The sequence below is a fragment of the Lepidochelys kempii genome, chromosome 6, assembly GCF_965140265.1.
Source record: "Lepidochelys kempii isolate rLepKem1 chromosome 6, rLepKem1.hap2, whole genome shotgun sequence".
In the NCBI taxonomy this organism is placed as follows: Eukaryota; Metazoa; Chordata; order Testudines; family Cheloniidae; genus Lepidochelys; species Lepidochelys kempii.
Window position 1 is genome coordinate 27739724 of NC_133261.1, and position 14705 is coordinate 27754428.

The following is a 14705-nucleotide window of genomic DNA, read 5'->3' on the forward strand; positions in this document are numbered from 1 at the left end:
TGGAGGACTGTTTACCATACTGGTGTTAAATCAGAGTCCTGAGGAATTGAGAGCAAGAGATGGCCGTCAGGGGAAGTGGTGAGACAGCAGGAGCAGTGCAGTGTGTTTTTGTTTTTCACTCTGCCAAAATTCCACGAACCCTGAAGGAAAAAGCAAATGGAGAAATTGCTGTCTGTGGAAGTGTCTAGCTCTCCTTTCAGGTTTTATGAGCTGTCGCTGGGCTGTTCTTTTAAAACTTTAAAAAAAAAAAAAAAAAGTTCTTCTAGTGGAAGCCAGGGTTACTATGGCAATCCAATGAGTTTTCTCCTTCCCGCTTCCTTCCCTTTGGAACCACAAGTGACCGGATTCCTCAGCTATGTTTAATATATTTTTGGTGGTTATGAAGGATGTTTTTCAGGGAAATGATGATCCATAGTTCTGTCTTTAACTTTATAATGGGGAAAAAAGTGTTTAGAATCCTCTCTCTCTCTCGGTCTCACATAAGAGAACACTTTAAATACTTCCCTTTCTGTTCTTCAAAGCTCTCAGAGACAACTTGCTCCTGGACTCCTCCCAAATGTGATCTCATTTGCTGGTTCATAACCATGGTGAGATGGGTGAAGGCAGGGATTGAGCCAGCCAAAAGAGGCACAGAAATTCAACAGTCCAGTCAAAGTGAGCGCAGAAATCTTCTTTGGATGGTTCTCCTCCGAGGGGCTGCACACAGATTCCTGCTTTAGGAGTGGCATTGATTAATTATGGGCCCTTCTCTTTTTTCCAAGTGAATAAACAAATGTGGATTTTATTATTGTCCTAGACAACTAATGAGAAACTCCAGACTGGATTCTGGTTTCCCCCCTTTTTTTTTTTTTTTTTAAAGTCAGCTCCTAGCTACTTTACTTGGAGCTGAATTGGAAGACTATACTTTCAGGGATCATTTCTATAGTTTGTAACTAGAGAAGTGTAGCCGAAAGTGTCTGACCTCTCTTACCACGAGGAGTTAAAGTGCTCTCTTCTGAGCGTGAAGCCAGCAGACAGGGTTGCTTTAATGCAGCTGCTGTCTGTTATTGATGACCGTTACTTCTTTGCTTTTGGGAAGCTGGAAGGGAGAGAACACTGACTGATTTTTTTTCATTTTTTTTTCTTTTCCCCACAATCACTTTTTCCATAGTAAGTACTGGGAGATTGTTGGCCTGCCTGAAGCAAGTTCTGAGAGGGGCTTAGGTACAATGTTTTTCCCTATTCATAATAAGCACTGAAAGCTCAGCTGAAGGGGAGGAGGATCAGGAAATTGACTTGGGCAAAATCTCTAGACCCTTACTGGGCTAAATTTTCAGAGGATCTACTTCCATGCTTGCATAATTTCTTTAATTGTATGCACAGATTGAGTGATTGTGCATGTGTGGACATAGGCTCTTAACTAGCAATTTACATGTGCAGTCATGCAGTTTGCATTCATAATGGCGTTTGCCATTGCACACCTGTGGCTCTGTGCGCTTTATTGCGCATTCAAGCTGACTCCAATCTCATTGAAAGCTTGGTCTGCGTTCTTGTAATGTAATAAAATTATTTTGTTCTTTGTGTGGGTTTTTTTAATCTTGTCCTGTTATAAGGAGGCATTCCACTAAAACTGGCCAAAATGTTCCAAGTAAAATCATAAATTCTGTAGTTGTTAAAGGAGCTGGGGAGAAGCAAGTGATTAAGGGACCAGGCAAAGAGAACTGGAGAGGCAGCAAGGACAATTGACACTACTGGGGATGCTGGTACCAGTAAGTGGACAAGTCAAGCTTTCTTTAGTCTAGAGTAGTCTTGTGCTATACACTCTCCCTATATGTTTGAGTCTAAGAATAAGTGGCTAGTTCCTTAAGAACCATAATGGCTGAGCTTTTCAAAACGACTCCATGTTGGTCTAACTTTCCCACTGAAGTGAATGGTAAAACGCCTATTGATTTCAGTGGGAGCCAAATTAGGCCAGTGCTGAATAACTTGAAAAAGCCCAGCTGACATTTGCTTATGCAATGGTCCCAAGCATTAGACTCTGCCTGCAAATGTATAACTACAGTCTTCTGAACTATTACTAAAGAATCTCTTTATGGGACTGTCATATAACCTGTAGTCAATCCCTCATGTACTTATGACTAATTTAGGGATCCTGTCAAAAATCAGCCCTCTTTTTAAGAGCTACTGTCTTTTTTTTTTAAAAAAAAAGTCATCCTCCTTTCACATGTATCCTTTAAAACAAGTTGGTACGAAGGCTATGACCTTTAAGATAAAATGGAGTTTGAGTAGGCCTCACCAGTGAAAGTGCCTTGGAAATCTCCCTTTAAATATATTAGATTTTCTTTCTTCAGAAACCAATGTCTTATTTAAATAAGATTCTATTTGTTACAGTAGAATGGGTATGACTGTGTCAAATGGGTCAGAGAAAAGTTCTACTAGGAAACATTTAGCTTGAATGGTCACTCCCAAAAAGAGAGTTTGAAAAGGAGTCATTTAAGTAATCCCCCAGTTTTGCGGTATGAGTATTTCAATTCTACTGTATTTCAGTCTTAGCCGCCACCTTTTCAAGGAAGCATGTTGTGTTTTTTGTTTATTTATTAATTATTCCTCTTATCCCCAATAATACTCTTATCCAAGAAGGTTTTGTTCAGAGAATTGTCAGTGCTATAGTGGCATTAGGACTGGCACATCTTCCCTGTTAGCACAAAGTGACTACAAATGGTACCTCAATTCTAATGCAATCATGTGCCTGTTTATTTTATGGAGGCATGTGTTTGTTACACCTTTAAACCCAATACAGCGAGTCTAGCTTTGCAGTCCACTCCTAGGTTCAACTTTTAATCCAGAGAATTTCATAGTTCATTCTCAGAGACCAAACAGAAACCCTTGGTGAGAGTGTGACAGGACTGAGTGCATTATTGTGCGTACAGGAAAGTGACTCCGCCTGTTGGCTGCTAATAAAGATTTCATAGCTGGAACTTGTGTGTGCATACATATGCATGCTCTAGTCCCTCTACTCTGCTGCTGTATAGTAGGCCTTTTTAGGTAGGGCAGCCCTTTCTGCCTAATCAGCTAGTTGTGCTGTTCCAGGGATGGTGTCCCTATCTAGCCTCTGTTTACCAGAAACTGGGAATGGGCGACAGGGGATGGATCACTTGATGATTACCTGTTCTGTTCATTTCCCTCAGGGGCACCTGGCACTGGCCTCTGTTGGAAGACAGGATACTGGGCTAACTGGATCTTTGGTCTGACCCACTATGGCAGTTCTTATGTTCCTCTTAGTACGCACTTGTGGTGGTATCCATAGAAGCACTGGGGATTTAATGGCTTTTAAAAAAAAAAATCCCTCAGATTAGTTTCCTAAATCTATATTTAGGCACCTTAGAGCTTGTCGAGGCTGCGAAGTTGTCAACAAAACTTTTGTCTTTCACGGGTACATAAAAAAGCTCCCCCCCCACACACACACTAAAGATGAAAATTTTGCTGACGCAAGTGGCAATGTGAATGCGGCTTTGGACAAAGCTAACGCCGCTTGCAGGGCTGGAAGTATTTTGTTGGCAAAAGTGCCGAAAAAGAGCTTTACACAGCCTTGTCACTAAAAGCTGTGTGGCGTAGACAAGACCTAAATAAATGGCCTGATCTTCAGTAGTGCTGAGCATCCAGCAACTCCAATTGAGTTCAAACCCTCAAGTTAAGTACAAGAAATGCCTGTCAAAGAGAGAACTTGAGTTGATTTTGTTTGTCCAAACTGACTATTGTGATCTCCTGAATAAACAAGTAGTACAGATATAATAAATTAACTGGGAGATTTGCGTACTGCCCTTCCCTGCAAGGTGGCTTCATCATCCCAGAAGATTTTCTTCAGTGAAGGTGAGCATTGGACTGTCATCCCGTGTCTTGCCCTGTCCAGTTAGTTACCGCTGATTCTTTTAAAATAAATACATAAATATATTTATTTTACTGAAATTCTCAAGGAACAATTGATGCCGAGTCATGTTTTGATGCTACTACGAATTAGATCAGAACAGTTTCTGAATAAGCAGGGAGGTGGCCTAAGTTACTGTCAGCCAAGCGCCATATTTGTTAAAGATGCAAGCTAACAAATGTTTTGTTTCTGATACTCATGGAATTCTCTATATATTTCCTCTCTGAATAACATCCATCAATGGGTTATGGGTCCTCAGGTTGCCTGCTGAACAAGATGATCTTCTTGTATGTGTTGAGGTAATCGCCATCTCTGTGGAGAAATGGAGTTGTTAACCATTATGTGTTTGGAATGGGCTGAAGGAACACCTGATGTGGTTTTTGTTTGTTTTTTTTAAAATTACCTTGGAAAACTAGTTGCTAGAGAAATGACTATGGTTCTTAACAAAGACATTCCACAAGGGAGTGGGAAGGTGAGGAGTAAACAGGACTCTGGCTATCCCTGCTGGAGATCAGATATCCCAAAAATCTCTTGAAGAAAACAATGTCTGCTGTTTAGTGTGGCTACAGTCTGATCGATGCACAGGAAAAGCCTGGGGCGGGGGTGAAGAGAGGGATTTTCAGACATGCCTAAGTCACTTAAGCACTCTTCAAAATGCTACCTTAAATGCCTAGAGGGATGCTTACAGGGGAATATGCTTTTTGCCAAGTTCATATGGATCTTCTGATAACGTGTGCTACTCATGTGCAGGATGTTGGAGTTTTTGTTGTTACCTAGCATCAATATGCACCGGTTAAGCATGCTTCTATAAGGCTGATTGTCATCAAACCTTTTTCCTGTGGCAAGTGGTTTTTGGGAGTTCTAGAAAACTTGCTAGGCTGTGTTTGGTCAAATTCTAGATGCCACAAAACTAGATAAATGCAATTGTGCATTGGGAGTAGGAAAAGAATGCAGGTCTGAAGGAGAAATTGACAAACCTTAGAAACTGTTTTCTCGTAACTCCCTGTCACAACTGGTACACAACCAAAGGTGATGTGTGAAAGCATAACACATCCCAGTGTAGGATAACTTCACTATAAGCACAATGTTTAAAAATAGTGAATCCTGGGATGTGTAGCTAAAGATATCTAAAACAAACCTGGTTTCTGTCCCTACGTCATAGATGAGCAATACCATGTGTCTTCAGACTTACTACCTCCACTTCCAATGAGACAAAACTTAAATGGTACCTCAGTCTAAAAGCTACCTTTAAAGCTTCAGTTGCAGATGTTGCTCTCTTCCCCTCCTAAAAAAATAATTTTGTAACAGCAGCCACTGCACATTAGCAATATTTTACCCTAGAATCCTCTGCCTGTTGCGAATAGGAAAGTGGTCCCTACAGACCGGTTGTAAAGCACTGTGGATATCTTCAGGATGAAAGGTGCTGTATAAAATGAAAAGTCCAAACAATTACACCTGCGATAGTGCGCACACGTCTGGTCTGGTCAACTTTATTGAGACGGAGATTGGTGCATTTTCCAGTTTAAACATACAGGAATGTAAGGAGCTAAATTATTGAGAGGTTGGAAAAATTACGCCTTTTTTTTTACAAAGAGGCGTACAACATTCTGAAGGGGCTCCAGAGGATTGTATGGGGCCAAACCCATAGGACGCACCTCTAACTTAGAGGCTTGGTGCTGTTGGGGATTTCTTATGCCAAATAGCTAACATCCAGGATAAATGTAAGGACAGCACTGGGAACAAAGTAATCAGAGGCAGGATGCTTCAGCTGCACTGAGCAGGAGTTAGCGAGGCAGAGAGTGAAGGAACCAGAGCTGGTGATGTAACTAGTTTCCCGAATCTTCCTATCAAGAGCAGGATGGCTCAGAACTGTTGGGGAAATGTGCTGTGCAGCGCACTTTGCCCCTGTTCCTAACAGGAACCAGAGAGAGACTCTCCCTAGGGGGCACGATGCCAGACACCCCATTGTGACAGATCCTGGCCTTTGTGGCTTTGGAGAGCCAGAAGGCATGTTTGTCATTCTCTGGCCCAGCACTCAGGGAATCATTACACTGAAATACTACCCATGTGCTGCTGGGGTGGGAAACTCTCACTTCTCTTTTTCCTTCCAACCTCTAGCACAAAAGAGAGAGCGGGACTTAGCCCATAGGTTTTGAAAAGTATTTAGACAAACATAAAAAGGAAATGCATGGCTCTTGAGCAGCTATTAGTCGTGGGATGGACTGGGATAGGTATTCCGGAGCCACTCCTGTGCCTGGAACAGACCTATCATTCAGCCTTGAAATCTGTCACTCTGCTCTTCAAACTCAGCCTGGATAGCCTAGTAATGAAGCCTATTGGAGATGAACGGCCTTATTCTGCAACCCCTCATGTGTAACTCTCAGGGGATCTGGGGGAAGATCTATGTGCAGAGAGGCTGCAGAATCAATGGGAGAACTCATAATTGGAAACAGACAAGGCCATTAGGCGGAGAGGGTATGGTCAATATATTGGACAAAGGGCACCCAGAGTGAGCTGTTTTGATGCATCCTGTTTCTCTGTATATATGAGCCATATATTGGACAAGCTTAGTAGAAAGCGAGATGTCTCCTTATATGATTTGCCAGTGCCCTGCATGTTGGGTAAGGCCTCTGGAAGGACTTGTCTTCTATGTAAATAGACTGTATGATGGGACATGTGATGGAATGAGTGTTGCTAATTGTGTCCCCTTCTCTCTGGTTTCTACCCAGCTCGCAGGAGGAATCATTCTTGGTGTGGCACTCTGGCTCCGTCATGATTCGCAGACCACAAATATCCTGTACTTACATCTAGGTGACAAGCAGGCCCCTAACACATTCTATATTGGTAAGTAGTGCTGGGAGAGAAGTAGGTGGGTGGGTGTAGAGGGAGTGAGGTTTGTATGCATCTCCGTTGGCGATGGTACCTGCACAACTTGTCCTGTTCCAGTGAAGCATGACACACCCAGAAATGCAAATGGAAAGCATTGTTCATACGCAGGTGTGACCGGGCTCCTAGTGGGGAGCCAGCTATGGTCACTCAATTAGGGTGAACTGCAAGAATGGGGCAGCCAACCCCCCCAAAAAGCTGGTGGATATTCCAGTACTTAAATTTACCAAGCCAGCATAAAACAGCTTCTTTATTACCTTACTGGTTACTCAGAAGTCCAAACAACACAGTTCCCTTAAAGTGATCCAGCCTCAGGCCTCCATCCAGGTACCCACATCAAATATGATGAAAATTTCTGTAAATCTTCTTTAATCATATAAAAGAAAAGGTTCTATCAGTCCCAAAGAATCGGACTCATTACCTCCCAGGTTAATGAATGTTTCAGATCTTATCCAAATACATGCTACAGCCAATTCTTACTAACTAAGCAAAATTTTTCTAAAAAACATAAGGGTATGGTTAAAATATCAATATACATACAGACGTGAGCTCAGTTCATTGAGGTGCAGATTCACAGCAGAGATGGTGAGCTTCCTAGTTGCAAAGTGTTCCTTTAGAATTCAGTTCATAGGTCATAGTCTAATGACGAAATCTCATATTCACGGTGTACCAGCATAACTGGGACCTCAGTCTTGCGACTCAAACTTCCCCAATGAAGTCTAAGCAAATCTGAGATGACAGAATCAGGACCCAAGGATCTTTTATACAATTTCATGTCTTTTGACAAGTTGGAATTCCTCAGGGAACAAAAGGTAATCAGGATGACTTTGAAGGAGGTCCATCACTAGCACTTAGCTATATGAGTTAACATAAGGCCATTTGCTTGTTCCTCCACCATTCACAGTACATTTCAAAGAGAGATGAATACCAAGATATCCGGTGCTTAAAATTCATTTACATAATAGGATGTTCTTTTGACCTCTGAATTATAAGAATACAGAACAGACAGGGACTGTTTTACATTGTCCACCCTACTTATACATATGTAAATACACAAAATCACAAGCATTATCTTCCCACATGTCTTCTCTGGGTTATTTATTTTTGCAGGATGTTTAACCCTTTCTAGCCATGCATCACAGCAGGTGTCCTAAAAACATAATGTATGCTCATTATGGCAATATATGGAATAAAGTGTAGACTAAAATATCTCATACTAGCAAGATATGACCTTGATGTGCAAATCCTGTTTGCTTAAATGTAACCTGTGTTGCATGCATCTCCAATCCTAGAGTCAAAGGGGTTAAAATGAAAAGTATCTTTAAAAAATATCCAGCTTTTCTGTGCAAGCAGTAAAGAGAATTTCCCCTGTCCCATTTCCACTAGTCTCCTTTAAAAACCTTTAATTTCAGGAGGGAGTTGTGTGGTGGGTTTGGACATAAGGGGGAGGAGGGATTGCTTGTTGTAGCTGTTTTTTGGGATTGTTGGTTCTCTGCTGCAGGGATATGGAGCAACTGAAGGAACAGTCGGCAATGGAAAATAAATTGTGGAGACCAGCATGACTCATGTTTTCCAGGCGTGTGAGGTTTAATGTGATTTCAATAATTGGTCAGCATTCTGACTTGTTGGAAATGGAAGACCCTTATTTGGCTGTGCTCGTCTGCACTCGAGCAGCAGCTCAAGCCTTGAAGCATTGGCTTGAGCAGGACGTCTGCTTTCCAAGGTCCCTTTTTTTATGAGGTTTGACCTCTGCACTGTGTATCTGAAACCAGCTGTCTCTCTGCAAGGGGAATGCTGAGGATGCTGTGTGCGGGGGAGGTGACGATTGCAGGGTACTGGGTGTGGACCAAGAATTCCTGCATTCTCAGGGGTAGACACACAGGAAAGAAATGCTGTCATGGATGGGGACCTAGGGGAGGACGACATCTGGAAAAATTATCCTCCATTCCTGTTCAAGACAAAACTGCGTATGAGTCTGATTCTCCACAGATCTGCTCCAGTTTAACTCTGTTGATTTTAATGGAGGCTTACCTGATTTCTGCCTCCCACTGGTGTGAAAGGAAGATGAGCCCCATAGCTTCTTCCCCACCACTATCCATTCAGACCAGATGTCTTCAATATCTGCATGTACACTTCTCCACCAGGTGGAGACATTTTAAGGGGCAGTCCCCTTCCAAATGCTGGAGAAAGGGAAGGGTGAGGTGGCTGTCACCAGTATGGGATACTCGTAGAGCTCTGGGGTTTAGAGGTATGGAGATAATCCCTTCCTGTTTTGAGAACGAGAAGAGACTTGGAAATAAGAACCCTGTCCCCCTGTAGGTGGAGAATTGCTCCTAGAACCGCCATCCACTTCTCTCACAAGGCCCTCAGTAGACTGCATGTGACAACCCCAATATAATGTCAGGCTGTTGATCTGTATTGATTCAGTGAATACTAAAAACAGTCTCTGGTTGTGTTGATAAACTTCCATAACACCAGCACACGACTCTTCCTTGTCAAAACAATGGGTCATACAATCGCACTACAGCCATCTGGATAACTGGTGTGCACTGGGACAATGGGGGATGCCTGGATTGTGATAACAGCTGCTCAGACTTGTACTAGAGTTCATAAATGGATCCATGCACCTGGATATACGCGATACATGTGCCCTCAGTGCGCCCGCCTTTTCATAGAGCTCCGCAACCGACATGACATTCACGTTGGGTGCTGAGCTCTCTTGAAAATCTGGCCTTGTGTGCCCGGAGGCTGCAGAGATTGGTTGTAAATGCGTGTAACAATAGCTTCAGTGTACTTGGATCCTTTCCCTTTCTACTGCATGTTGGGGGAATATTAAAAAGGCAGAACCTGCCATGCCAGGCTGGACCCAGTGGTCCATTTAGTCAGATATCTGGCTACCAGCAGTAGCCAATATGATCTGCTTCATAGCAAAGTGTCCCAGTTCAATTTCCACTCCCCCACCAAAATGACACACTTAGTCAGTTTGCTATTGATGTACATAGGGGTGGGAGGTGTTAATTCCTGAATCTACAAAGGGCCCTAGTCTTCCACCAGGGCCTCTATTCAGAGTATCCCCTCTTTCAATGTAAACTCCAACAAGGTGAGACTGAAAAGGCAGAGAGCCCAGGCCTCTAGATACCCCAGGGATTGGCCCAAAGATCAACTTCCTTCTCAAGGCAAAAAGTGAGTCTCTCATCTGCACTTCTGCCTGAGGTGAGGACCCAGAGGACAAGGAAACTGGGAGGAGCTGTTCATCTTCCTCCAAAATGGGAGAGAATCGAGCAATTGGACAGCTAAACTGTTTCCTCCAGGGTTTTGTCTCCCTCTTTTGAGCCTTTCTGCAAGGATGCATGTGCTCAGGATTGGCTCCAATAGCAGGTGCTTGTAATGTTTTAAAGTGACAGAATCAGCAATTCAACTTGGGCCTATCGGACTTTAAAGTAGGAGCACCTTACCATTGGCCTTCCTGACACTCAAGAATGGATGTGATCTCTTATTTAAAATTTCATGAATTATATTCAGAAACAGATCTGCCTAGTTTCCCTGTGATGACTGTAATTCCCATTCAGTAATATTAGTGGAGCATTTCCTTCAGCTGCTCTCTGCCACTCCCAGAGTCTGGAGCCTGGGATGACTTTTATAATTAAGACACATTCCCTTCTCAGTACACCATACCCTGCTTTTTCTCCCAAACCCTTCCCCCACAACATTTCCATTTCACAGTCGGGAGCTTCTGTAACGTGTCTTAGACTGGCTTGCTGTGTTCTTTCCCTTGCAGAATATTTTAGTGTCTAGTGTGAGGGTTTATTCCCAAAATTTGCTAGGGTATTTTTAACAAATGTTGGCATGACTATGCGACTGCAGGAAACCGTAGAGTTGTCTGGGGATGAAGCCCTGCTTAGTTGGTAGATCTGGTTAGGCTGCAGGGATTGGTAGGAGGCAGATTGGCCATTTTGTCTGCCTATGGAGATCTGTTCTGCAGAGGTCATTATGTAGGGGAATGCATGTGAAGGAGGTAAAGTGACAACCAATTCAATCAGTTTTACCAAAGGTGGGGAGAGTGCTGAAACCAGCAAGGAGAGACTGTATGGGAAGCTGTAAGGGATATGGGGTGTAGCACTAGACATCTTTGCTCTCTGGGTGTGGTATGCCGGAAGGCTCCATTTTTCCTTCCCAGAAGTGAAGCTGCTTTCCCCGTGACCAGGCTAGCGTTCATGCTCATTCCCAGTGTTTGTTCTTCAAGTTTCTCCATTCCATGTTGGCAGAGGGAGTGCAGCAGCTGGATGTTGTTTTAATGTTAGGAGAGGGGAGAGTTTTGGTTGGGTCCCCCGCCCTTCAGTTGCTGCTTTGATTCAGTAGTGAGGCCAAAGCTTCAGAGTGCCTAATGATCACTTTAGATAAGCTATTACCAGCAGGACAGTGGGGTGGGAGGAGGTTTTGTTTCATATTCTCTGTGTATATATAAAGTCTGCTGCAGTTTTCACGATATGCATCTGATGAAGTGAGCTGTAGCTCACGAAAGCTTATGCTCAAATAAATTGGTTAGTCTCTAAGGTGCCACAACTACTCCTTTTCTTTGTTAAACATCAGTTAAGAAAAGAGCTCCCTGGGGTGCTGCTGTGGGGAGGGGAGGAGCCTGCAGTGAAGCACAGTGGAAGGAGGGGGAGATTCTCACACGATGAAGGCCCTGGACCTTGACCGTTGGATGCACCTGTTGCTACAAATTCATGTGACAACAGGCAGCTGCTGTCCCCATTCATGTTTTCATTCCTTCTTGAAAGCCATTTGAAGCTGGGGTTTTCCACAGGAAATATCCTTTTGATGTGCTTTAGCTTCCCACTGTCTCCAACCAGTTCAGTTTATCTGCTTGTTTTGAACTGGCTTCCCAGGACATGACATAAGCTTTTATTTGTTGGCTCTTTCGGTTTGTTGCTTTAAATCTATCTAATTGTGGCTGCTTTCTGCAACCTTCTTCATTTTGAGCCGCTGTTCTGATTGTGGACTTGACCATCCAGAAAATAGTGTTAACACTTTCAGCTCTTACAAAGATGACAAGGTTGTCTTTCAGCAGCTTAATAAGGCGGGGGGCACTTCCTGGGTAGCAGTTTGATACCTCTGTTGTGGAGCAGTAAGGCAGTATTTCTTTGCATTAGAGCTGGGCACACAGTCTGCCCATGCATCATATACATGTGCATGCCAGGCCTGTTTCTCCCTTACCTGGTGCTCTTTTTAAAGAGGGTGGTTGACTCATACCATCCCTCTCTGAAGAATAAAAATGGTGTGGGAGGTTAAGGTGATTTTCTCTCTCACATCCTCTAGTAGGGAAATGTTTCCATGAGCACCTACCCACCCAGTTCATAATTATATTCTCTAATAGGGAGATTTTTGCACTTTCACAAATATCTCCTAGCAGTGAGATTTTTTTTTTCAAAGGCGTACCACTATCTTTTGATAGGAGTTGGGTGCCTTGATTGCTTTCTCTGCCTTTCAAAAATCTCCCCCTGTATCTTGAAGGAGCAATTGGCTTGCTCCCAAATGCACCCTCCCCCCTGCCCCCCTTATTGATAGCTGCAAAACCAGAAACACTGCTGCATGCCACCATTGCATCTGAAATGCCCCACTCTACACTGCAGATATAATATATGTTCATAGACAGTACAGATTAGGGCTGTCAAGCAATTAAAAAAAAATCTCAATTAATCACGCTGTTAAACAATAATAGAAAACCATTTATATAAATATTTTTGGATGTTTTCTACATTTTCAAATATTTTTATTTCAGTTACAACACAATACAAAGTGTACAGTACTTTATATTTTATTACAAATATTTGCATTGTAAAAAAAATAGTATTTTTTCAATTCACCTAATACAAGTATTGCAGTGCAATCTCTTTATCATGAACTTACAAGTGTAGAATTATGTACAGAAAATAACTGCATTCAAAAATAAAACCATGTAAAACTTCAGCACCTAGAAAGTCCACTCAGTCCTACTTGTATGGCCAATTGCTCAGACAAACAAGTTTGTTTACAATTGCCGGAGATAACAGGAAGCTGGCAGCATTTACAATGTCATTTTGTTGGGGACACTGGGGCATGGCCACTAGGTAACTCGGGGGGATGGAAGACCACGAGTGTCAATGAAGCCCCCTCGCACTAGGCCCAAGTGTCCTTCTCCCCCTCTCCCCCCCAGTTGCAGTTATGCGGAGTATCTGCAACAATATGTTGAGTCAGACTGCCTGAAACTAAACAAGGCCAAACAAGACAGATGTGGAAGAACAATGCTGAATAAAGCAGCTTTATGTATGGTTTAACAAATGGTACAGAGAACAAGGGAACTAGCTGGTAACTGGATTGGCTGGCTATATGGATACTTAGGGCAGCTTGCTATTGGATAAGTATGCTGAAGAAAGGATGTATAAAAGCCTGTGTAACTTCCTGCTCTGTGTGCAGGATTTGAGATTCTATTCTCCCTGTACCTTCTTTGAAGCTTCAAATAAACTTTTCTGCTTCTCCACCCCGTTGTGATTATTGGGTGACACACACCGGGCTGCGAACCCCTGCTGTTGCTCGCCTCTAGCACTGGGTGCCGGCAACAATTTGAAAGTGAGAACAGGCATTCGTATGGCACTGTTATAGCTGGCATCGCAAGATATTTATGTGCTAGATAAGCTAAAGATTCATATGTCCCTTCATGTTTCAACCACCATTCCAGAGGACATGCATCCATGCTGATGACAGGCTTTGCTCGATAACAATCCAAAGCAGTGTGAACCAACACATGTTCATTTTAATCATCTGAGTCAGATGCCATTAACACAAGGTTAATTTTCCTTTTTGGAGGTTCAGGTGCTCTAGTTTCCACATCAGAGTGTTGCGCTTTTAAGACATCTGAAAGCATGCTCCGCACCTCATCCCTCTCAGATTTTGGGAGGCACTTCAGATTCTTAAACCTTGGGTCGAGTGCTGTAGCTATCTTTAGAAATCTCACATTGGTACCTTCTTTGCATTTTGTGAAATCCTGCAGTGAAAGTGTTCTTAAAATGAACGTGTGCTGGGTCATCATCCAAGACTGCTATAACATGAAATATATGGCAGAATGCGGGTAAAACGGAGCGGGAGACGTACAATTCTCCCCCAAGGAGTTCAGTCACAAATTTAATGCATATATATATATATATAATATATAATTTTTTTTATGAACATCGTTGGCATGGAAGCATGAAGGGACATACGGATGTTTAGCATATCTGGCACATAAACACTTGCAATGCCGACTACAAAAGTGTCACGTGAACACCTGTTCTCGTTTTCAGGTGACATTGTAAATAATACGCGGGCAGCATTATTTCCCGTAACAGTAAACAAACTTGTTTGTCTGAGTGATCGGTTGAACAAGAAGTAGGACTGAGTGGACTTGTAGGCGCTAAAGTTTTACATTGGTTTGTTTAGAGTGCAATTATGTCACAAACAATCAATCTACATTTGTAAGTTGCACTTTCATGATAGAGATCACGCTACAGTACTTGTATGAGGTGAATTGAAAAAATACTATTATCATTTTTACAGTGCAAATATTTGTAATAAAAATAATATAAAGTGAGCACTGTATTCTGTGTTGTAATTGAAATCAAAATATTTGAAAATGTAGAATAACATCCAAAATATTTAATAAATTTCAATTGGTATTCTATTGTTTAACAGTGTGATTAAAATTGATTAATCATGACTAATTTTTTAAATCACGATTAATTTTTTGTTAATTGTGTGTTAATTGTGATTAATCAACAGCCCTAGTACAGATACATAGTTTTTTAGAAGCAACCTGTTGACCTGTCAGACTCTAACAATGGATTAACCATTGATTAAAATATCTATTAACCCTTAATTCAAAGTGTGACCAAACTAGTTA

General features: G+C 42.3%; 1 protein-coding gene and 1 non-coding gene across 2 annotated transcripts in view; both read left to right on the forward strand.

Moving 5' to 3' along the window:
* CD81 (CD81 molecule) overlaps positions 1-14705 on the forward strand; it is a 76324-nt gene that overhangs the window by 25079 nt on the left and 36540 nt on the right. Inside the window, exon 2 of the mRNA XM_073347260.1 lies at positions 6634-6748. Coding sequence (XP_073203361.1) covers positions 6634-6748 — 115 coding nt within the window. The remainder of the gene's footprint in view (positions 1-6633; positions 6749-14705) is intronic.
* LOC140913945 (small nucleolar RNA U3) lies at positions 895-1103 on the forward strand. Its single transcript, XR_012159708.1, has one exon. It is a non-coding gene; the product is annotated as a small nucleolar RNA U3 (small nucleolar RNA).